A 24964-nucleotide genomic window follows, 5' to 3' on the forward strand; every position below is an offset into this window, starting at 1 on the left:
ATGTATACTTGTCTTATCGCTTATGTGTGACTTGTACTATATGTTTAGTTGAACTACTTGCTTTCTTAAATTTCGTGTTCATTATTTAAACTGTGGGATTCGTTACTTGAAATTTGCTATCCCTGAAATACCTTGCTGTTGAGTTTGGTGTTGCATTGCAAAGGCCGTTATTTCTATTGAGGTAAAGTGTAAGTGGTGAAATATCATCTTATTAAGTTGTTATGTCTTGGCATTTGTGTTATTATTGAAAGGATTGTGTGGTTGTTTGCACGAGGTTTCTGCCATGCGGTTGTTACTATTTGCATGAGGTTTCTGTCGTGCCATTGTGATTATTGATACGCATGTGGTGCTATAAGATATGGGTGTTGAAATGCATGCGTTGAGATAAGGTGGGCTTGATACGCGTGGCTAGTAGGGGAACTACTTGAAGCCGTGCAGTGTGATAAGTAGGGCTAAAATGTGGGGTGCTATTTTAGAAAAATAATTTTCAAAACTAAATATAAAGGCCCCCGCGGTGATATAAAGAAAGACTGTGATTTACTTTTATGATTTGGGACTACGGGACGGTACCTCGGGAGTGCCCCTATTGATATTTCTCTATTTGTTGTATTTTGTTTGGTTGTTGTTTTCCTTAACATGTGAAATCCTTGTTTTCCTTCCGGGTTGTATTAGCTGCCTTGATTCTGTGTTGTTATCTTTCCATAAATTATTTGTTGTTTCATTTCCTTGTAATTATCATCATATCATTATATCTTCAGTCTTGTTTCTTAGTATCTCCAGTAGGGCATTGACCTGACCTCGTCACCACTGTACCGAGATTAGGCTTGGCACTTACTGGGTACCGTTATGGTGTACTCATACTATGCTTTTGCACATGTTTATGTGCATAACCACGTACAACCTATCAGCCCCGGTATTAGAGCGCTGAGTTGTTTGCTTTTGGAGACATTAAAGTACACATGCCCGCCTCTGCAGGCCTAGGAGTCCCCTTCTACCCTATTATTCCTTGTTTCTTTACATTTTTTTTATAGACAATGATGTGTAGGATTATTCGGTACTATATCCAGAGCTTGTGACTTATATCTCACCAGGTTTTGGGAATTGTACATATTGGGTCTACAGGTTTATTTACGATATTGTTGGAGTTTTGAAATTTTAAGCTTTTATTTACTATTTCCGCACGTTGTTTAGGTTTATCTAGTCTTAGAGACTAAGTGTCGTCACGACACTCTACGGAGGGAATTTGGGGTTGTGACAAGTTGGTATCAGAGCTCTAGGTTCATAGGTGTTATGAGTCACCTATAAGTTTAGTAGAGTCTCGCGGATTAGTACAGAGACATCTGTACTTATCTTCGGGAGGTTATGGAACTATTAGGAAAAGCTTCACTTATTTGATTCCTTATCGTGCAAAATTTTTGACTTCGGATTCTAAATCTCTGGCTTTCTATTCTCTCACAGATGGTGAGTACACGTACAGCTAAATCAGATGACCAGACACTTGCGCCCCCTGCTAGAGCCGCAAGAGGCAGGGGTCGAGGACGTCCACATGGTGCGGCCAGAGCACCCGCACGAGATGCTACAAAGGAGCCACCAGTAGCTCCAGTTGGAGGGCATGCACCTAAGACACTTGTTACTGTACCAGCTCTCCCAGAGACTCTCGCCAAATTTCTGAGCATGTTCGGCACTTTGGCTTAGGCAGGGTTGATACTACTTGCTCCTACCACATCTCAGGCCGGGGGAGGAGCATAGACTCCTGCCGCCCGTACCCTAGATCAGCGGGTCTAGGTTGACCAAGTCCCAGAGGTCATACGAGTGCATCCGGTTGCTCCAGTTCTGCCCGAAGTTAGGGCAATAGTTTCTGAGGGGGAGCAACTCAGGCTCGAGAGGCACAAAAAGTACCACCCTCCTACTTTCAGTGGGTTGGCGTCAAAGGATGCCCGGTATTTTCTTGAGGAGTGCCATTATATCCCTCCATACTATGGGTATTGTGGAATCTAGTGGGGTTGCTTGCACTACATTCCAGCTTAAGGGAGCGGCTTATCAGTGATGGCGAGCATATGAGCTGGGTAGTCTGGCCAAGGCAATTTCGCTTACTTGGACTCAGTTCTCAGATATGTTCTTGAGGGAGTTTGTTCCCAAGAGTCTTAGAGATGCATGGCATGTAGAGTTTGAGTAGTTGCGCCAGGGTTCAATGACCGTGTCGAAGTATGCGGTCTGGTTCAGTGATTTGGCTAGGCATGCACCCACCTTATTTGATACTGCTAGAGAGCGGGTCCCTCAATTTATCGAGGGGCTCAACCCAGATATCAGATTTAGCATGGCCCGAGAGTTGGAGATGGACATCGCATACCAGCAGGTAGTGGGTATCGCTAGGAGATTGGAGGGTGAGTTTACTCGGGAGAGAGAGGAGAGGGATGCCAAGAGGCCTCGAGATTCTGGCACATATGGTGGTACCCGTGCCCCAGTTGCAGCTCGTCTTGGTAGGGGCTATGTGCAGTGACAGAGCCACCTTATAGGAAGGGGTGTCAAATGACACCCCTTCACATAAAAATACACTGTGTAGATAAGTAAAAAACTAAATTATATGTATATATACTATGTATTGACTCCCTTTAATTTCCTCATATGTTTACTTTTATATATTTTGACACCCCTTAACGAAAATTCTGGATCCGACACTGGCTATGTGAGTCGCCATATTCATTCAGCACTTCCAGTTTCCAGCGGTATTCTGGCCACTCCTAGGCCTCAGGCTTCTTATTATGCATCACCATTGTCTAGTGCACCTCCTACATGGGGTGCTTTCAGCGGTCAATCCAGTCGATCAAGCCCGAGCCAGCCACAATAGCCACGTCCTCCGAGAGCTTGTTTTGAGTGCAGTGACACTCGTCACATGGTGAGGGATTGCCCCAGACTCAGTAGGGTTTCACCTCCACAAACTACTTAGGCTCCATGCATTCCACCGAGTCCTCAGTCTTCTCAGTCCATGGTCGCCGCACCAGTTGCCACCCCACCTGTACAGCCAGCTAGAGGTGGAGGTCGAGCAGGTAGAGGTCGCCCTATAGGGGGAGGCCAGGCTAGGTATTATGCTCTTCTTGCTAGGACGGAGGCAGTTACATCTGACTCAGTCATCACAAGTATTGTTCTTGTCTGTCATAGAGAAGCATTAGTTTTATTTGATCCAGGCTCTATTTATTCCTATGTGTCATCTTATTTTGCTCCATATTTGGGTGTATCTTGTGGTTCTTTGAGTTCTCCTGTCTATGTGTCCACACCTGTGGGAGATTCTTTTGTTGTTGACCATGTGTATTGGTCGTGTTTGGTTGTTCTTAGTGGTTTTGAGACCATAGCAGATTTATTGTTGCTCAGCATGGTAGATTTTGATATTATTTTGGGCATGAACTGGTTATCGCCCTATCATGCTATTCTTGATTGCCATGCCAAGACCGTGATGATGGTTATGCCAAGATTACCATAGATAGAGTGGAGAGGTGCTTTATATTATGTTCCTAGCATGGTTATCTCATTTTTAAAGGCTCAGCATATGGTCGAGAAAGGGTGTAATGCTTATCTAGCTTTCGTGAGGGATGTCAGTGTTGATATTCCTACCGTGGAGTCAGTTCCGGTAGTGAGGGATTATCCAGATGTATTTCTGGCAGAGTTTTCTTGGTTTGGCGGGGTATTACCATCGATTTGTAGAGGGTTTCTCGTCTATTGTAGCACCTATGACCAGATTGACCCATAAGGGTGCTCCGTTCATATGGATCGAGGAGTATGAGGAGAGCTTTCAAAAGCTCAAGACAACCTTGACTACAACCTTAGTATTGGTGTTGCCTTCGGGTTTGGGGTCTTATACTGTATACTGTGATGCATTGCTTATTGGTCTCGGCGCGATATTATTGCAGGATGGTAGGGTGATTGCCTACGCATCTAGACAACTAAAGGTCCATGAGAATAACTATCTTGTTCACGACCTCGAGCTAGCAGTTATTGTTCATGCCTTGAAGATCTGGCGGCACTATTTGTAAGGTGTCCCTTGTGAGATCTACACCAACCACTAGAGTTTACAACATCTATTCAAATAGAAGGATCTTAACTTGAGGAAATGGAGGTGGTTAAAGTTGCTTAAGGACTATGATATCACCATTCTATATCATCTCGGGAAGGCCAATGTGGTGACCGACGCCTTGAGTCGCAAGGTAGAGAGTTTGGGAAACTTAGCATATCTACCAGTAGCAGAGAGGCCATTAGCCTTGGATGTTCAAGCCTTGGCCAACTAGTTTGTTAGATTGGATATTTATGATCCAAGCCGAGTTTTGGCTTGTGTGGTTTCTCGGTCCTCTCTTTATGATCATATCAGAGAGAGTTAGTATAACGACCCCCATCTGCTTGTCCTCAAGGACACGGTTCAGCACGATGATGCCAAGGAGGTCACTATTAGGGATGATGGTGTATTACGAATGTACGGGGGGCTATGTGTGCCAAATGTAGATGACTTGCGTGAGTTGATTCTCCGGGAGGCTCACAGTTCATGGTAATCCATTCATCCAGGTGCCGGGAAGATGTATCAGGACTTGAGGCAGCACTATTAGTGGAGGCGGATGAAGAAGGACATAGTGGGATATGTAGCCCGGTGCCTAAACTGTGAGCATATGAAGTATGAGCATCAGTGGCCTGGTAGATTACTTCAGAGGTTAGAGATTCTAGAGAGGAAATGGGAGTGGATAACTATGGATTTTGTTGTTGGTCTCCCACGACTCAAAGGAAGTTCGATGCAGTTTGGGTGATTGTGGATAGATTGATAAAGTCAACTCATTTCATTCCAGTGGTGACTACTTACTCTTCAGAGCAGTTGGCACAGGTTTATATTCGCGAGATTGTCAGACTTTATGGCATGCTGGTATCTATCATCTTTGATCAGGGTACGCAGTTTACATCACGGTTTTGGAGGGTTGAACAACATGAGTTGGGCACGCGGGTGGAGTTGAGTAAAACATTTCACCCTCAGACGGATGGGCAGTCCGAGCGCACTATTCATATATTCGAGGATATGCTTCGTGCGTGTGTTATAGAGTTTGGGGTTCTTGGGATCAGATCTTGCCGCTTGCGGAGTTTGCCTACAACATTAGTTATCAGTCGAGCATTCAGATGGCCCCGTATGAGGCTAGTTGAGCATTCAGATGGCCCTGTATGAGGATTTGTATGGTAGGCGGTGCCGGTCTCCGGTGGGTTGGTTTGAGCCAGGTGAGGCTAGACTATTGGGTTCAAACTTGGTTCAGGATGCTTTGGAAAAGGTTAAATTGATTCAGGATCGACTTCGTACAGCCCAATCCATACATAAGAGTTATGCGGACCAGAAGGTTTGCGACGTTGCATTCATGGTTGGGGAGCGGGTCTTGCTCTGATTTTCGCCCATGGAGGGTGTTGTGAGGTTCGGGAAGAAGGGCAAGTTGAGCTCTAGGTATATCGGGCCTTTTGAGATTCTTGAGAGGGTTGGAGAGGAGGCCTACAAACTTGCACTACCACCTAGTCTAGCTGCAGTTCATTCAGTGTTCCATGTTTGTATGCTCCAGAAATATCACGGCGATCTGTCTCATATGTTAGACTTCAGCTCAGTCTAGTCGGACAACGATTTGTCTTATGTTGAGGAGCCGGTGGCCATTTTGGACAGGCAGGTTCGAAAGTTGAGGTCGAAGAACATTGCTTCAGTGAAGGGGTCATCCAGTCGAGAAGGCAACTTGGGAGATCGATCATGATACGCGTAGCCCTTATCATTATCTTTTCACCACTTCAGTTATGTCTCTATACTCGTTCGAGGACGAATGCTTATTTTAAGAGGGGAAGGATGTAACGACCCGACCGGTCGTTTTGAGTGTATTAGCTCTGATCCCCTATTTATTGCCTCATTTGTTCTATATTGTAGTTACATGAGTCGCCGGGGTTTTTGGTTTTGGTTTCATGAGAGTTTCGTAGTGATATGAGACACATAGTCTCTAAGTTGAAAGTTTAAGTCGTAGGAGTTGACCGTAAGTTGACTTGTATGAAGATGACTCCAGAATGGAGTTTTGATGGTTCCAATAGCTCCATAGAGTGATTTTGTTCTTAGAAGCATGTTCAGATGTTGATTTGGAGGTCTATAAATTGTTTCGGCGTAAATTGGCGAAAGTTGGAAAATTGGAAGATTTTTTGGAAAGTTTGACAGGGAGTAGACTTTTGATATCGGGGTCGGATTTTGATTCTGGAAGTTGGAATAGGTCTGTAATGTCAATTATGACTTGTATGCAAAATTTGGGATTAATCGGAGTTATTTTGTTATGAATTTGTGTTGGTTTCGGAATTCGGAAGTGCATAATTTCTTAGGCTTGAATCGATTCGCGATTCATGATTCTAGTGTTGTTTGATGTAATTTGATGCTTCGAGCGTGTTCGTATGATATTTTAGGACTTGATGGTATTCTTGGTTGAGGTCATGGGGGCCTCGGGTGTGATGTGGACCATATTCGGCGTATTTCGGAACTTTGAAGAATTGCTGAAGCTGCTGAATTTGTTGATGTTTGGTTTCCTTCATCGCGTTCACAAGAGAGGTCTCACGTTTGCTAAGGGTACCTGGGAGGCAGGTGATATTTGTTCTTCACGCTCGCAAAGAAGGCCACGCATTTGCGAAGAAGAAAGGCAGGCTGGGGGGACCTCACGCATTGTTTACGCGTTCGCGAGAAGGGAATCGCGATCGGTAAGCTAGAGGACCTTGGTCACCGCATTCGCGAATGGAACCTTGCGTTTACATAAGAGGGAAACTTGGGTAGTAACATTTGTGCTTCGCGAACGCGAGGCAATTTCCGCTTTCGTGAAGAAGGAATCGCTGGACAGTAGACTTAAGCTCAAAATTGAGGGTTTATTTCATATTTCACAACTTGGACTTAGAGAGCTCGGTTTGAGGCAATATTTCGAGGGGTTTTCGGTGGGATTGTTGGGGTAAGAGTTCTTAACTCGATTTTGATTAAATTCCACTAATCTATCATTGATTTTATCGTGTAATTAGGGATTTGGGTTGGGGAAGTTGGGGAAAAAGTGTGGAAGTTCCTAGACTAAATTTTTGAGTTTTAAAAGGCGAAATGAGGTCGGATTTGAATAATTCTTATATGGTTAGACTCGATATCTAATGGGTGTTCGGTTTTTGTAATTTTAGTCGGGTTCTGAGATGCGGGCTCGGGATGACTTTTTGGAGCGATTTTTCAATTCTTTGCTAAAATCATAATTTTATTATTTAAATTAGTTTCCTATAGTTATATTTATAGTATGAAATTAATTTTGCTAGATTCGATCCATTCAGAGTTGGAAAATCGAGGAAAAGGCCTTCTAGTTGATTGATTTAGCGTTGTTTGAGGTAAGTGACTTGTCTAACTTTGTGTGTAAGTTGTGAAATATCATCTTATTGAGTTGTTATATCTTGGCATTTGTGTTATTTTTGAGAGAATTGTGTGGTTGTTTGCACGAGGTTTCTGCCATGCTGTTGTTACTATTTGCACGAGGTTTCTGTCGTGTCGTTGTGATTTTTGATACGCATGCAGGAGTTCGCATTTGCGAACTATTCTTCGCATTTGCGAAGAAAGCAGAGGTGTGATGGTTCTCGCATTTGCGGGGCTCGCATTTGCGAGCCTCAGGTCGCAAATGTGACATCTGCAGCTGAACAAAATATGACTTAGATGGGATTTTTGGTTCATTCTTCAAATTTTCAAAACCCAAAACCTTAGAGGCGAGTTTTCCAAGACTCCTTCTTCCCCAAATCATTGGTTAGTGGTTCTAACTTATTTCTTTTTAATCTTTCACTATATTTCACAAGTTTTCAACCTAAAATCTAAGGCTTGCATGGTGGAATTGGGGGGGAGGGGGGTAGAAACTAGGGATTTGTTAAATTGAGGCCCATATAAGGTATGGATGTTGAAACACATGCTGTGAGATAAGGTGGGCGTGATATGCGTGGCTAGTAGGGGAACTAATAAAAGTTGTGCGGTGTGATAAAGTGGGCTAAAATACTGGTTGATATTTCGAAAAAATGATTTTTAAAACTAAATTTAAAGGCCCCCGCAGTGATATAAGGAATGACTGTGATTTACTTTTATGATTTAGGACTACGAGGCGGTACCTCGGGAGTGCCCTTGTTGATCTTTCTCTATTTGTTGTATTTTGTTTGGTTGTTGTTTTCCTTAAAATGTGAAATCCTTGTTTTTCTTTCGGGTTGTATTAGCTGCCTTGATTCAGTGTTGCTATCTTTCCGTAAATTCTTTGTTGTTTCATTTCCTTTTAATTATCATTTTATCATTATATCTTCAGTCTTGTTTCTTATTATCTCCAATAGGGCCTTGACCTGACCTCGTCACTACTCTATCGAGGATAGACTTGGCACTTACTAGGTACTATTGTGGTGTACTCATACTATGCTTCTGCACATATTTTTGGGCAGATCTAGATATATTTTATTGACGAGAGCAAAACACACACTTAAATATGCTCGCTAGTCAAATATAGTATAATATAATATCGTATCCATATGGATTGGAGTTAAACAGTATTTTCGTAGTTTATAGCTTGATTGCTATCCAAGGTGATCAACAATTGAGATTTATGTGATTAAAACTAAAATTAACTAAGAGTCTAACTTATTGACGAATGACACTCGAACAAAAGTAAGCAAGGAAGATATTAATGGGAGAAAATAAGAATTGATTGGATAGGTGCAAGATAAATGTCTGGGACTTAACTTTAGTTAATTCACTTCTAATGTTCAAGTGAGTCTCTCGAATTCACTCAATTATTAAGTCAAACGTTTAGTAGCAACTCCTCTCTCGATTAAGTCTCAACCTCACCATATGAACCAATTTAAGCTCAGTGAAGATATGCAAGAATTCGTAGTGGATTGGTATTTAGGAGAACCTCTCTCGATTATCCTCCTAACTAAGGTTAAACAATAATTCAACTAGCCTCTTTCGATTACTAAGAAGAATTAATGAACTCGACCAACAAGATAATGCAACGATATCACAAATTATGCCTCTCTCGATTACATGAACATGTAAATATAGATGCAATAATTTAATCAACCATAGCGATTCAATACATAAGCCTAGAGTTAATATCCACAACAAATATCAATACACCAAATCCATCAAAACCTAAAGAGAACTACTCCATAGGTATAGAGTAATTCATCACAAGTATGTTTAAAGTAAAGGAAAACATTAAACAATCCAAACTCTTGTCTTGAGTGAGGATTGAATGATGAACTCCTTGTGCTTTTGCTTCTCTAACTCCTCCTTAGCCTCCTTAGGTCTTAGATGTGTCAAAGTTCCAGAAAATACTATTTTCGCATGTATATATGCCAATTAGGGTCGGGCCCAAACGAACACATTTTTCCTACGCGAAATAGGATAATTGTTCTATGAGCTATCCTTGCCTCCGGATGCAAAAGTCCTTCCAAGTAGCATTTTTAGGTCTATTTATATGTGTAGTAAAAGACCTAAACGTGTAGGCCAAGTCCTAGTCAAATTCAGAAACGAATTAAGTCTTCAAAACTCGGATTGGACCTGGCCCCATGCCTGGCGTCGCCAGCCTAACGCCTGGTTCTGCTTGGCCTTTGCCTTGCGTCGCCAGCCTAACGCCAGCTTCAAGCCTGGCCTTTGCCTTGCAATGCCAGCCTAACGCCAGCATCAAGCCTGGCGTCGCCAGGTTCTCTCATTCACCGTTCCCGCGCATGCTTTTCGACTTGTAGGTCTCCTTTTTCTTCTACTTTCATCTCCAATTCACCTACACATAAAATGGACCCTATTACACGCAAATAAGGTGTGCTTTATCATTAATGCGTATAAAAATGCAAGGCGAATAATGTGCTAAACCATGAATTATAGCCACACATCAATACCCCACACTTAAACATTGCTCGTCCTCGAGCAATCAAACTACACTCATAGACACAACCTATTAAGCAATTCCCTTAACTCGTTATACCAAGAATCTTTAAAATAGTTTAAGCACAAAGGTGTGACATCCTCGTCTCAAGATTCGACTCACAAATACCATGCTTTATTCACAGTTTACTTACGTACTCTACATGAAAGTCAACACACTTAAATATGCTCGCTAGTCGAATATAGTATAATATAATATCGTATCCACATGGATTGGAGTTAAACAGTATTTTTGTAGTTTATAGCTTGATTGCTATCCAAGGTGATCAACAATTGAGATTTATGTGATTAAAACTAAAATTAACTAAGAGTCTAACTTATTGACGAATGATACTCGAATAAAAGTAAGCAAGAAAGATATTAATGGGAGAAAATAAGGATTGATTGGATAGGTGCGAGATAAATGTCTGGGACTTAACTTTAGTTAATTCACTTCTAATGTTAAAGTGAGTCGTTTAGTAGCAACTCCTCTCTCGATTAAGTCTCAACCTCACCATATGAACCAATTTAAGCTCAGTGAAGATATACAAGAATTCGTAGTGGATTGGTCTTTAGGAGAACCTCTCTCGATTATCCTCATAACTAAGGTTAAACAATAATTCAACTAGCCTCTTTCGATTACTAAGAAGAATTAATGAACTATACCAACAAGATAATGCAACGATATCACAAGTTATGCCTCTCTCGATTACATGAACATGTAAATATAGATGCAATAATTTAATCAACCATAGCGATTCAATACATAAGTCTAGAGTTAATATCCACAACAAATATCAATACACCAAATCCATCAAAACCTAAAGAGAACTACTCCATAGATATAAAGTAATTCATCAAAAGTATGTTTAAAGTAAAGAAAAATATAAAACGATCCAAACTCTTGTCTTGAGTGAGGATTGGATGATGAACTCCTTGTGTTTTTGCTTCTCTAACTCCTCCTTAGCCTCCTTAGGTCTTAGATGTGTCAAAAATTCAGAAAATACCATTTTCCCGTGTATATATACCAATTAGGGTCGGGCCCAAACGAACACATTTTCCTACGCGAAATAGGATAATTCTGGGTCTGGACGTACGCGGCTGCGCACCTGGAGGTGTGCTCGCGCATATGGCCGCTTACTTTGGACAGTGTTCTGCCTGACTTGCACGCCCAGTGCGCGCTCGCGCACCTGGGTGGCGTCCTGCTCAATTCTTCATTTCTCTCGTTAAGTGCACTATTATCTGTTGATCCCCGAACACGGTCCGGCTAAATTCTTAGGCTTTTACTTAAACTTCCAAACTTCAGAATAGTTTAAATTCATTCCAAAACATCTACATAGCTAGGAATCACTGCTACAAGGCATAAAACACACAATTAATGCAAAACACTAGCGATTAAATCTTAACTCAATCAAAGTGCAATAAATTAGAGTGCGATAAGCGACTAAAATACGAGATTATAGCCTACCATCACCTATCAACCCCGGTATTAGCGCACTGAGTTGCTTGCTTTTGGAGACTTCAAGATACACCTGCCCGCGTCCGCAGGCCTCGGAGTCCCCTTCTACCTTATTCTTCCTTGTTTCTTTATTTTTTTTATAGACAATGATGTATAGGATTATTCGGTACTGTATCTAGAGCTTGTGACCTATATCTTATCAGGTTTTGGAAATTGTATGTATTGGGTCTACAATTTTATTTACGATATTGTTGGAGTTTAGAAATTTTAAGCTTTTATTTATTGTTTCCGCACGTTGTTTAGGCTTACCTAGTCTTAGAGATTAGGTGTCGTCACGATACTCTACGGAGAAAAATTGGGGTCGTGACAAGTTAGTATCAGAGCTCTAGGTTCATAGGTGTTATGAGTCACAAGCATGTTTGGGGTTCCTACTTTTAATATTTTATATATATATATAATATATTCTCATTCATAACTATAAATTTACACCTTTGTCTAAATGGTTACTAGCTAAGTTAACATGTCTATTTGTCCATCTATAATAATTTTAAGGGGTTCAAAAAGTAATAGCCCATAAAAAATACTCCTTTTGTTTTAGTTTGTGTGAATCTATTTTATTGGGCACATAGTTTAAAAAAGAAAAAGAAGACTTTTGAACTTGTGGTGTAGAATGAGATGCACATATATTTTGTGTAGCTATAAATCATCGCATAAAGTTAAACTGTTTTCAAATACGAAAATGGGTCATTCTTCTTAGCACAGACTAAAAAGAATATATGTTCACATAAACTAAAACGAAGAAAATATATTTTGTGTGTGTATATATATATATATTGACTAGCAAATATAATTACCCAAGTATTTTGCCCAAAAAATAAAAGAAAAACGAACAGAATCGATCCACCTATGCCCCCTTATATGAGTTGAAATAAACACTGTGTTTCAAGGGCAAATTTGTAAAGGTATGGCTGAGGTCTGACCTGAGCGACTCAGAAAACATCAAAACAAAGGAGAATTTATTTCTTTTCTCGCTCGCTAGTGGAAGTGTTATACTGCTCAGCGCTCGCGAACGAGAATCAAAATCTAGGGCTCTGTAAATATGAAAGTGGAGGACTCGACGTCTATGGACAGAAGTTTGAGTAACCAATCCATGGAGAAAATATCAGACAGGCTTTCAGGACTGGATAACCTCTACTTCCCACGCGCTCAGCAATCATCTGCCTCCACTGCCTCCCAACGGAAATCCCTTCTTCTCGATCTTCTCACGCGCGACGTGCCGCTTTTTTTAGGTACTCTTCCCATGCCTATGTACTCCATTAATATATACTTTTGCTCGCAATATGTGTGTATTATATGTGGCTGATAGTTGGCTTTTAGTTCATACATTGTGATCGAACATTTTTTCTTTCTATGTAGTCTCTAGAAAGGCCTTAATTTCGAAATTTCTCTTCGGATAACTACAAGTTTGAAGTAAATAGGATAATTTAGAACCCCTCCCCCCTAATCCAGCACTTTCAATTATCAAAGGAGATAACTTTGCTTATGTGAAAAATAGATAATTTCTTGTTGAAGTATGCTTTTCCTAGAAGAAATCTTAGTAATGGCATTAGACCTATACCCATATGGATGTTTACAGAGTCGGAGCCAAAATTTGATGCTTAGGGGTTCAAGACTCTAGCCTTTTTGAGTTGCGGGGTTCTAAATATATATTTTTATACATATTAAATGGATTTCTTAAGACAAATAGTTGGTATGGAAGAACTGCTGCGCCGCGGGAAATCCTTCTCTATACAAGTTCTCGAACGACAAATCCTGAGTTTGGACCAAGGCTACTGGGTTTGGCGGAACTCGTACCTTGGTCTCTAGCTCCGCCCCTGTTTGTCAGAGTTGTCAAAGGTGAGAAGTGCAATTAAAGTGTGATCTCCAGAGGTGACAGGAACTAATAAAGAAATAAGAAATAATAATATATGTAATGGCATGCAAGGAAAGATCATTATAAGCATAATACTTCTTTAGACAAAAGATTGAAAAGCTAATAATGAAGCGAAATATATGAGGTAAAATCTCGGTTAATTAAGTTCAAAACAATTTTGAATTTTTGATATATACGTAAAGATGTAGTTCTAAGTACTCACTTGCTAGTTTTCTGATACTGAATTTTTAATTTCTTATTCCTTAATCATTATAATAGCTGGTGCTATCTTGTTAGAAACAAAGACCATGAGCCATGCGGCTCATGCCCTTTTGGCCTGGTGTGACTTGTGAGTGCCACCAAAGTGAGGCAAAGCATCCAACACGAGCTTCCCTCCTTAAGCGAGTCTTTTACTCAGCACTGATGTTTGTTCACATGTTGAAAGCCAGTTTTGAGAGATTAAAGAATTGACAAACAGGAGAGAAGCCAAATATATAAATCTTAAGAAAATTGGGGAAAACGTAGGTTATTATGCTCCAAACTCATGCATTTTTGTAACTTCGTATCGACTGAAATTGCCCCAGTACTTGCTCTCTCTTTGTATGTTCTAGGGTTCAGCTTGAAAATTCTTTGGTTCTAGTAAATGTGCTTATATTTGATTTGCCATGTTCTTGTTGGATGTTGACCTCACTAAAGGCGAGATAGCTGGTTTGCTGAACTTGAAGTTTTTAGCTGAAACATTATCTACATTATTTTTCTGAATGAAGAACATTATAAACATCATTAACATGTGTTTCTAAATATGTCTTTTTTTATTCTTGGAATCTCAGAACGTTATGGATCGCAGTTAACATCAGATGATCTTAATGAATTTGAAGCGTTAAAAAATGATTATGAAATCAATTGGCATCTGAATCGTCTGCGAAGTGTTATTAGCCCAACGCAAGAAGATTTGAAGTCCAGGTCAGTTAAGATTAAGAACAGACGACGAGCATATCTGGACAAATTAGTAAACGATGGACAGTACTTTTCAGAGGACGCAATGAGAGAACGAGAGCCATATTTGCACCATGAGTATGTTGGGAAGTTCCAAGATCCAAGTGGGAGGAGCATGGCAAGACCAGGGGAACGATGGTCTGAGACGCTGATGAGGCGGTCAGAAGAGGCAATGCTTGTTGAAAAAATTAGGGATGAGCAGCAGAGACGAGGTGTGGCTCAAAGTGATTGGATAGGATTTGACAATCAGGAACTTGAAAAGGTGGAGGAAGAGGAGGAGGAGGAGTCGGAGGAAGAAGAAGAAGAAGAAGAAACCGAGGAGGAAGAAGAAGAAGAAGACGAGGAGCAGGAGCAATACGAAGGTGAAAGGGACATTTCAGCTAATAGACAAGAGGTAGTTGCTGTACTTTTTCTCTTTTTATAGATAGTATACCAAATATTTTTTCTGTCTGTCTGCCGGTTAATTTTAGTTGAAATGCTAACTTGCAGGTTAGTTTTATTTTTTTGGAGGGTGTTTGGCTAAGCTTATAAGCGGATGAAACTGGTTTAAGAACCTTTTGGCTAATCTACACGTTTGGTAAGCATCCAAGGTGCTTATAAGCCAAAATCAGCCAAAAGTCATAAGTTGGTCACCCCTAACTTATGGCTTTTCAGCTTACAAGCTCTTTTAGTTTGACCATGACTTTTGTCATTTTATCCTTAATGATGTTTTATAATTCACTATATTTTGTGGAAGCTTTAGGGGTATTTTAGTTGTTTTAACAAAAGAACAGCTTATCAGCATTTTTTAACCAAACACGTCGACTGCTTATTACAGTTTCAGCACTTCTATCCGAAAACGTAGCCGCTTATTTATAAAATCAGTTTCAACACTTAAAAATGCTTTTCAGCATTTCAAGCTTATCAGCTATCTATAATCAACTAAACCAAACGGGCTCTTAGTACGTATTCGTAATTGTCTCGTGTCTGGTTATTATAGTGCAGTTATGCCGAGGAATGATGGGGTTCTGGTTATTTAGTGTACATGATGCATTTTAAGATGTAGACAATCATGTAACTCTGAACAAGCTAATTCAAGAGTAACCTTATAGGCTTATACAGTGGCTATTCGGAATGAAAGAAAATAAATTGGTTATGTTTTATCGAATGTGGAAAACTATTTTTATATTATTGTAATGGTTGAGTAGGAATGGGAAGATTGGTTGGAGGTACTTTTAGTAATGTGTAGGGGTTGCAGCATAAGGAGTTACTCTTGTAGTACTTTGCCTAAAGTTTAGAAAGTTTTAGTTAATGAAGCGCAAGTCTTTGTAACTTCTGACCCACTTATCTTTGCAATTTGCCCTAAGAGTTGACAAACTCTGGAGAGCTATGAAGTTATGCTTCTTAATTGCCAGTTTGAAAGTCCTACAAGGCTGCCCCTTAAGTTGTGCCAACTTTTTTTTTTTTTTTTGGGGGGGGGGGGGGGGGGTGGTGTACTATTCGTAGCTGTCTAACTTAAAATGCTGTCTTTCCATTGAAATTGAGAAGTAAAAGTTCGTGTTGAAAAAAGCGTATGATTTTTAGGTCACTTCAGCTGAAAAGTTGATGTTTTAAGAGCTTATCTTATGGTGGAAACCTTCTATGAGCTCTCCCAGATATCTGCTTGATGTAAAAAACAGAGTGGAGGTCGTCTTTGTGCCTTTTAGTTTCTAGTGTGTGGTGCTTTTGCTTGCACCAATTCGAGTTCCTACGTACCTTAAGTGAATTAAGGCCCCCTTCAGTGAATTAAGTCTGTCTCTTGCTTAACCTGGGGGCCAAAGGAATGCCAGGAGATCCTTGCATGTTATCTTTTTCAAGGATTTTATGCTGGTTTCATCCCTCTCCTTTCTCTGTGCTTTTGCCTTCATATTCCTGGAGGCTAAGTGTTCAAGTATATCTTGTATGTTGGCACATTCGGTTTATTCTGAAGCTTTTTAGAAGCTCAACTTATAATCATGTCTAGGCTTTGTTGTGTATCCTTACCTGTCAATAGGGCGCCTCACAATTTTCATTCTCAAATCACGACCATTATTTTCTTGTTTATTGACTCATTCCAGTTTTAGTGAAGCTTTGTAGAAGCTCAAGTTAGAGATATATCTCGGTTTTGTTGCCTGCATGTTTGCATGTCAATAGTACTCTCACAACTTTTATTCTCAAAATATCGTAAATCATTTTTTTTGTTTAGCCTGTTACCCTTCCTTTTCCTTCTTACTTATCAGAGAATGATCCATTCCTTTTCCTTCAAATTTGAAGGTTCAGCCAAACAACCTTGATACTTCTAATGACACGCCATCTGAAACGAGAAGACCTGCTGTGATGGAAACTTTGTCAACGGAGGAGATGCAAGAACGAATGGACCAGTTTGCTTACATCATGCAGCAAAAGTTTTTATTGGGAGAAGATAGTCTGGATTACTCAAAAATTGACGGGGATGAGACCTTGGATGATCATTGGATGAAAGAAGAAAATTATGATGCTGAAGAAAAGTACTTTGATGATGATGATTGAGCTTAAATACTGACATGACGCAGGGTGTGATTTTTGTTTTTGACATTACAAGTTTCTACCATGTATATGTTGTTAGCCTTTTATGCAGATATGCTTAGGTTTTGTGGCTGAAGACAGTTTTAGGGTTGTGGATGGCTAAGATTTGGTTCTTGGAGTTGCTTCCGAGCCATCTTCTTGTGTTAACCTTACAGTTACTTGATTTCTGGGAGTAGCTAGCAAGTTTATACTACAATTCAAGCCTGTCAAAAAAAAATTATATTACAATTCAGCAGCCACACTAGAGTGAAAGAGACATTGAAATGCTAACTTAGCAGCCACACAAGAGAAGGATAGAGATTCTTGTCCAGATAAGTGACATTGTGCTCAAGTCGCAGAACTCGGAATTACTTTAATAGGAAGGAATCTATGCCAATTGATAAAGTAGAAAACTTAGGGATTTTGAGAAGCTTCCTTGTTTGGATTGATTTTATTGGTCTCTGTACAATAACTGACTTTATTGGACATATTTGTTGTTTGGGAGTAGGGACTCTACATGTTGATTTAGAGTGAGTGGCTGCTACTCCAATTCCATACAAAGATTTAAACATCTTTTATCTTCTTATGCCTACAATTACCTTTAACAAGAGGTATTAATTTGAAAATTTTGGAGCTCTCATATCAAGTTCTACAGTTAATATCTTTTTATCTGCCTAAGTGTTGGCATGGACGCATGATTATTAAATCAACTTTAATAACTAGTGTTCTCTTATTCATCAAAGAAATAAAATAGAAAGACAACCAATTTAATCCCTGAAACTACAACAATAGGTTACAATTTTACCAAATTGACATGCACAAAGATACTCAAAATACTACAGTCCCTTGTGAAGTCAGCAGTGACAAAAATACACGTATACAATCGCACCAAAGATAAAATCTCCAAGCGACAATACACTAGCATTACCCATCCGAAAAAATCGTCCAAGCAAAGCTAAGCCCTTCCCGCCGGTATATTATCACCTTCTCCGGTCACAATTCCCTCATTTTCTCTCTCCAAAAATCACCGATAAGCATAAATTAGAGAGAGAAATGGGATAACACTTTCCCTTCATCAAAAAGCCCAATTTCTCTCTCCTCGTTCGTTTTCTCCGACACCGAAACCCTAGGATTCGAGTGATTTCAAGTGTTGTGAAAGCTGAGGAGAGAGAGAGATGTACAAAGAAAGGAGAGGTGGCGGTGGATCGAAGGCGGAGATGGGACATGTAGTAGGTGATAGGAAGAGATTAAATGAAGCGTTGGATAAGCACTTAGAGCGGTCCTCTCCCTCTACCTCCGCTACTACTGTTAGGTGTGCTAACGGCAAGGATAATCGCTTTTCCATTTCCAAATCAAAGGACCAGCTCAGGAACTCTGCTGCTCCTCCTCCTGATAATAAGTGCTCTGATGGTATATATACACACACAGACACACACTATACTCCTTCCATTCCTATTTTATACTAATGGTAATTGACTTGCACAGAGTTTAAAATGCTAATTTAACTCATACACACACAAACACACATGTATGCACGTATTTTTTTAGATATTATTAGTGCTAGTGGAAAAATATATAATTTTCTCTTGAAAATGGAAGAACAATATTAGAGTGATAGTTGAAAAGTTCAATAGGGAAAATATCACGACAAATTTTTAACATTTGGATATTAAGGAATTTGAATTCTTGAAAGTTGTGAAAGTTTGGATGGAAATGGAGTAATGTTAAACATTCTAGACATCTCAAAATGGAATTGAAACATCGTTATATAAGTTGGAACAAAGTCTTGTGTGCACCTCGACTAATTCCATTGCATATCTGCTACTTTCCACCAGCACAAGTGCCGCGTAACTGTACCCACTAACAGCTTGTTTGGATGGTTGTTATTTGTTGTATTGTATCGTATTATTATTTTAAATACAATGTTTGTTTTGATTGTTACTTAAATCTTATTGTATCGTATCGTTAAATCCGTAGTTACGTAACAATGAAAAGTGACATTTTATGGATCGACCGATTTGGTGTGGTCGCGTCGTTACCTTATTTTGTTCTCTCATCTTATCCTTATTATTAAATAATTTTATTTTATCTTTTACCCTACCTATTTATATAATAGTTCTATCTCGTACCTTACTTTTTCTTTATAATATTGCAAGTTCATTCTTCATATTATTGCTTCATGCCATCATGAAACGACGACAAATAATGCAATATATCCAAACATTGTATACATAAAAAAGATACAATACAATACAATATAAGATTATACGACATTGTGAAAGGATACATAACAACCACCCAAACAAGCTGTAAGGCTTGGGCATATAGGAAGAGATCACATAGTGTTTTTTGTCTTCACTGAGATTTGAACATGAGGCCTCATGGTTCTCCCCAACTTTATTAACAACCAGGCCACACCCTTGGTTGCGGTTGTTGCTACCTTTCTTTTTTCAATGTGTGATGCTTGTTGGTCCTAGTGCACAATTTGAAATTTAGTTTTATGGTTAGAGATTTCAACTGGAAAGAGTATTGATAATTAGAATCACATTTTTAAGGCATGATGTAAAGTTGAGGAGTTTACAAGTGTTAAGCTTTTTCTGCATTGGGGTACTGATGAAGACTGGCGATATTAAAGCTTCATGTGGCAGTATGTTGATTCTGGTGCTAGTCTTGTTGTTATTATAACTTCAGGGTAATACATGTCTTTTTAATCTTTTAAGGTCTGAACTCTCTGAATGACAAGAAAATAAAAAGGTGAGAGTTGATTGCAATGGCATAAGTTTTTTTGGAGTTCAATTGGTAGAAGCATTAATTCACCTGTGTGGTCTGAACTCTCCTAAACCTTCATGTTAAAGTTTGTGCTTGTGTTTCCGTTTTACAGCAGAATCTGAAACAGACAGTGAGGCGTCAGATATTAGTGGTTCTGAAGGAGAAGACACTTCATGGATCTCATGGTACTGCGGCCTACGTGGGAATGAGTTCTTCTGTGAAGTTGATGATGATTACATCCAAGATGACTTTAACCTGTGTGGTCTAAGCAGCCTTGTTCCGTATTATGACTACGCACTTGATCTGATTCTAGATGTCGAATCTTCTCACGGTGAGTTTTATGTTTTCAGATTGGAGCACTTCTTTCTGCTATATACGAAAATTTGCACGTCCGAATGCACTCTAAAGTTTCTTTTGCTGTCATGATTGTCCTTTAATTGATTGGCCTGATTCGTTTCTCCTCTGTTCTCTTAGTTAGCATTTGTAGTTAATGAAAATTAGACAGACCATATTACTAATGGTTTGGCATTTAGAGAGATTTGTTTACCGTTATGGATCCAATAATTATGTTAGCTGATCCCTATCAAAAGAATAATTATGTTAGCTGATATTTGATACTCTCTCAGGTGGAATGTCTTAATAATCTGTCTTATGTGCATGTATTATAACCTGCATTTGATAAGATGATTGTTGAATTAGTTTGCCATGTGTATTATTCTTGCTGTATTAGTATGCATCAGGTCGGGCTCTTATGCGTTGCTAGCTTGAAGGAAATCATGTCTTCTACTTGAGAGTATTAAACGACACAAGAGGAACAGAATCTGCATTTAAATTCTCTGAGAAGTAAATGTTGCATTGGTGACTGGTCAAATAAAAATAGCTCCCGAGCATGATGTACTGAAAATGAAGACTGGTTTGCTGAGTTAGCTTCCAATATAGTTTTGTAATCTAGTGATAAACTTGGCAAATGAACTAACCTACAGTTGAAGAAACATAACATTGGTTTCTTCAATAAGAATTTGTTGAAAGTAAACATCTATTTTGGATATGACGTGCTGTTTAGAGTGGACTTTGTGATTGGTATTTTTCTTGTATCTTAGAGGAGACCTTTGGCCTTTGATAGTTACAACTACTGTAAATTTGAAGATTTTTCTTTATATAAGATTGTACTAGCAACTTGATGTGAGAAGCATTTCCCCATGCCATAATAGAAGTCATGTTTACACCAATAGGATTTAAAAACGGAAAAGGGTCAAATATACCCCTTTACTATTAGATATTGTTCAATCCTATCCCCCGTTATACTATTCGTTTGTATTTACCCTTACCGTCCATCAAAGTTTTTTAATATACCCCTAATTTAACGGTTGAGACACGTGGCATCTTCTGAACAAAGGAACCACACCCTCACTTAAAACCCCAACCCGTCCTGTTGCCCGCAACCCGCCCGGACCCATTTCCCCCTTTTTATATCTAAAACTGAAGAAGACCCATTTCCCCATAATTAGTGTAGTTTACAGTGGCATGAAAGAAAAAGGAAATAAACAATTCTCATTGGAACAATCTCACCATCGTTATCAATATCTTCATCAAATTCTTAACGCTAATCTTTACGAACAAAGGAAAAAAACTAAAACGGGTAACATTATAGTAGCAGACTGAAATTTTTCCTTTTTTCTTATTCTAGAACTAATAGGGTACTGAAGAAAAGCCTTATTTTATCCGCCGACCATGCATCCACCAATTCGAAAATCAAGATGAAGAAGATGACCCGTCAGTGGTTACAACATGAGCACTAACACTATCATGATTGTGATTGTGATTGTGATCTTTGTCATTGTCATTGCTGCTTTCGTGGTGCTGAAGGTGGAAATCCATGGCACTGAGGTTGTTGTTGGTAGCGACGGTAGCAGCGGCAACTGTGCCTTGATCTTTCTTGCACTTATTATTGTGCATCCATATCTTAAGAACCCCTTCTTCAACTCCTATTTTGCTGCAGAACTCGTTAATCATCTCTTCATCTGGCTTCTGTATTTTTCACTCAAAACTCTTGGCAAATTCCAGCATACTCTCCTTCTGTTCTTGCGTGAATTTAGTTCTGAACAGCTTTCTGCCATTAGGCTTTGCTCAATGAGCGGAATTATTAATGAGAAAAAGATGGGGAAATCAGCGGATTATTCTCAGAAGGTGGGCCCGACAAGCTAGCACTTAGAGATAAGAGCATGTGGGGTGCAGAGGCTGGGTAATTGTTAGTGAAGTTGGTCGGGCCGGGTTCCGGGCAACAGGTACGGGTTGGGGTGGTTCTTTTGTTCAGAAGATGCCACGTGTCTCAACCGTTAAATTAGGGGTATATTTAAAACTTTGATGGACGGTAAGGGTAAATACAAACGAATAGTGTAACGGGGAATAGGATTGAACAATATTTGATAGTAAAGGGGTATATTTGGCCCTTTTCCGATTTAAAAAAGTCCTACGCCTGTTATCTTGTGATAGTTTCTCAAAGGTCCTATGATCGATGAGAATGCCTGAAATGTGTAGGTGATATGTTTACAGAAGAACAGAATGAACTAGTTGAATCAGCAGCAGAGATGCTTTATGGTCTAATACACGCCCGCTACATATTGACAACAAAGGGACTCGCTGCCATGGTAAGAACTTTTTGTATCATTGATAAATATATACTCTAATAGCTATAATAATTGAACATATCTGGTCTTTTCAGTTAGAAAAGTACAAGAATGCTGAGTTTGGTAGATGTCCAAGAGTTTACTGCTGTGGACAACCATGCCTCCCTGTTGGTCAGTCAGACATTCCTCGACAAAGCAGGGTGAATATATACTGCCCTCGATGTGAAGATGTGTATACACCTCGGTCAAGATATCATGAGAGTATCCTTTTTGTTCAACTCTGTTATTACTTAATGCAACATACTTTAGTGCAAACAATATGTTGAAATAGTAGATTTAGTAGATTACGTTCTTTCTCCGGGTATGAATTTTTCCCTTTTGGAAGGCCCTTGTTGTGGCAATTCAACAATAGTTACTTTAACTAATAAGAAGCATAGTAAAGTCAGTGTAGAATAATAGAATCTCTTATTAGCTTATGAAGGAAGGAAGGAAGTGTAGCTTTGAAAGCAGCAAGGAGGCATTAGGGGAAACCTAGATTCAAGGTCGGAGAATCGGAAACAGACTCGAAAACGGAACTCTGTCTCTAGCGGTCTCTTGGGTTCTTTCTTTACAATCAGTCTAGGCCAGTAGCTGCTCTTGGCTTCCGGATGGCTAGAGCCCCGACAGATAGAGCAAAGGGTCCATAAGGAGAGGACCCAAGGCTTGTCGTAAATAAGAGTTGTATACAATAAGTTTGTAGTCTTTCTTATTCGCGAGAATTTCTTCTCTCTGGTCGTGTCTCCTCACTAAGTGGCTGCACACACCTGTCTTAAAGATAGAGTCAAGCAGGAGACAGGTATTTACTTGTTCTTTTTCTGACATGTGTAAACGAACTTGACCTGTGTGGTTTAAAAGGAAGTGAAAGACTCCACTAATGTGGTAGGACTTGTAGATCTCACCTACCCCGGGAAAATTAAGTTATTGGCATATTCCATTATTCTCTCCTTATTTGTTTCCCGGCATCTAGTTCCTTTTTCTTAATAAGTCTGTCATTTTCTGTTTTACTAATTTGAAAGCGCAGTAGAATCATGTCCTGTATTTCCCTAGCTTGAATTGGGCTTGCAGCTTTCATCTCATGGTGAAAGTTGTGAGGATATAAGTGTTCCGGGAAATTTGGGATGTTAAATCCACCTTAGAGTTAGCAGCCAGCATTTTTAGTCATGTTAGCTTTTATGGAGTCTCTTAGTCCCATCAGGGGTTTATATACACTAGAAAATATAGAGAACTTTTATGTTTTTTTAAAAAATATTTTGTATACTATTGACCTAAGATGAGCTTAAATGGAATCACATATCAGTGAGGATTCTTATAGCTTACCCCAACTTGACACATTTGGAAGAGGGAATCAATCTGTAAACACTGTTGAATCTATCGACACATTTGGACATTTACTACCAAGTAATGCAGTGATGATATTTCGTTCTCTTTTCCATTTTAGCATCTATAACAATGTTGCTTAAGCATTTCCTTTACTGTGCCAAAGACATTGATGGAGCTTATTTAGGAACCACGTTCCCGCACCTATTCTTGATGACTTATGGACACCTCAAGCCACAGAAGATTTCTCAGAGCTATGTTCCCAGAGTGTTTGGTTTCAAGGTCCACAAGCCGTGATCCTGGTAGTGACCTACTGGCAATTGTATCCTTATTAATGTGCTAGGAGAGGTAATACTTTTAATAGCACATCTAGAATTGTTAAGGTTCTGTTGTAGGTTCTCTATTTTCATATAGGCTTTCGAAGATACTGTAACAAGTTAACTTGAGCTACTTATGTATGGAGTTACTTTCTGTGCTACAATTTGTGCCTTTTCCCTGTGAGAATCTCTCAGACTGCATTACATACTTTTTTGTTGCCTGAGTTTTATGTCAATGTACAACCATGCATCATAATTTCCATTTTTCACAGATATTTCGTACATGGCATGTACGATGGACCTCTTTCAGCCTATGGTTTCACCTTTAGTCTGTGATTTTTGTCAAAAGGAGTCCGTCAAATATAGTTTTCATCACTATCACACTGCGCTCTTGAATAGTTGTTATGATGTGTCTATAAAAGCCTTTTCTTTGATTTTCCTCGACTTCTGATTTACATTATTTTACAGGGTGAAAGGGGGTCTTGTGCAAATAATAATTTTTCATATTGTGGTCGAGTCAGTCATAAAAACTGTAGCCTCATGGACTTTGGTTTAATGGCAAATGTATAACAGTGGCAGGATGTGCGGTAGGTGCACATCGCAATTTGAAGGCCGACCTCACTGTTACGCTTGAGTTTGGTACTTAAATAGAGAAGGGTAGAGGGGCAAACTCATTGTCCATTAATCTTAAAAGCTTAAAATAAAGGCTGAATACATAAGGAGATCCTTAAACTTGTCCAAATTTTTCATATAGATACTTGAACTATGCCTTGTTCCTATTGAACATTTAATCCAACCTCAAGTGTACCTGTTACACCCAATTCAGTAACATCGAACTGTGCGTGTAAGACACATTCTTTAAGAGCGTGAGAAGCCATATTTTCTTTTTAATTTTTTTTTTTTTAACGTTCCCCTTCCTCCTATCTCTCCCCTCCTAGATCTCCACCACCATATACCACCACCCTCCGCCGTACTTCTGTCTTGCCGCGTTGTCCAATTAGTAAAATTAATTCTTTTCATATGGTTTGGGGTCTTTAAGTGGAAGTT

The 24964-nt window shown here is 39.4% G+C and overlaps 2 protein-coding genes across 5 annotated transcripts; both read left to right on the plus strand.

Moving 5' to 3' along the window:
• The first annotated feature begins 12408 nt into the window (after nt 1-12408).
• On the plus strand, nt 12409-17065 carry LOC104090839 (uncharacterized). Its single transcript, XM_009596031.4, has 3 exons — nt 12409-12688; nt 14142-14701; nt 16579-17065. The coding sequence occupies exons 1-3, from the start codon at nt 12499-12501 to the stop codon at nt 16831-16833; spliced, it is 1005 nt and encodes a 334-aa protein (XP_009594326.1). The 5' UTR covers nt 12409-12498; the 3' UTR covers nt 16834-17065.
• Nucleotides 17066-17712: 647 nt separating this feature from the next.
• On the plus strand, nt 17713-24081 carry LOC104090841 (casein kinase II subunit beta-3). 4 transcript variants are annotated; one of them, XM_009596034.4, is made up of 5 exons: nt 17713-18258; nt 19730-19948; nt 22171-22265; nt 22340-22505; nt 23767-24081. In XM_009596034.4, exons 1-5 carry the CDS (start codon nt 18024-18026, stop codon nt 23895-23897), a joined length of 846 nt encoding a protein of 281 aa, XP_009594329.1. In that variant the 5' UTR covers nt 17713-18023; the 3' UTR covers nt 23898-24081. The 4 variants fall into 4 exon arrangements, with proteins under 4 accessions (XP_009594329.1, XP_009594327.1, XP_009594328.1 ...); XM_009596032.4 differs by having other exon boundaries at nt 17763-18258; nt 22156-22265; XM_009596033.4 differs by having other exon boundaries at nt 17777-18258; nt 19733-19948; nt 22156-22265.
• The last annotated feature ends 883 nt before the right edge of the window (nt 24082-24964 follow it).

This window comes from Nicotiana tomentosiformis, chromosome 6, assembly GCF_000390325.3.
Source record: "Nicotiana tomentosiformis chromosome 6, ASM39032v3, whole genome shotgun sequence".
In the NCBI taxonomy this organism is placed as follows: domain Eukaryota; kingdom Viridiplantae; phylum Streptophyta; class Magnoliopsida; order Solanales; family Solanaceae; genus Nicotiana; species Nicotiana tomentosiformis.

What these genes read in the sequence shown, in the direction of transcription:
- LOC104090839 (XM_009596031.4), top strand. Translation starts at nt 12,499, where the DNA reads ATGAAAGTGGAGGACTCGACGTCTATGGACAGAAGTTTGAGTAACCAA. An exon ending in CGACGTGCCGCTTTTTTTAG is followed by an intron (nt 12,689 to 14,141) that starts GTACTCTTCCCA and finishes TTGGAATCTCAG; the next exon opens with AACGTTATGGATCGCAGTTA. An exon ending in TTTCAGCTAATAGACAAGAG is followed by an intron (nt 14,702 to 16,578) that starts GTAGTTGCTGTA and finishes TCAAATTTGAAG; the next exon opens with GTTCAGCCAAACAACCTTGA.
- LOC104090841 (XM_009596032.4), top strand. Translation starts at nt 18,024, where the DNA reads ATGTACAAAGAAAGGAGAGGTGGCGGTGGATCGAAGGCGGAGATGGGA. An exon ending in TGATAATAAGTGCTCTGATG is followed by an intron (nt 18,259 to 19,729) that starts GTATATATACAC and finishes TCCGTTTTACAG; the next exon opens with CAGAATCTGAAACAGACAGT. An exon ending in AGATGTCGAATCTTCTCACG is followed by an intron (nt 19,949 to 22,155) that starts GTGAGTTTTATG and finishes TGAAATGTGTAG; the next exon opens with GTGATATGTTTACAGAAGAA.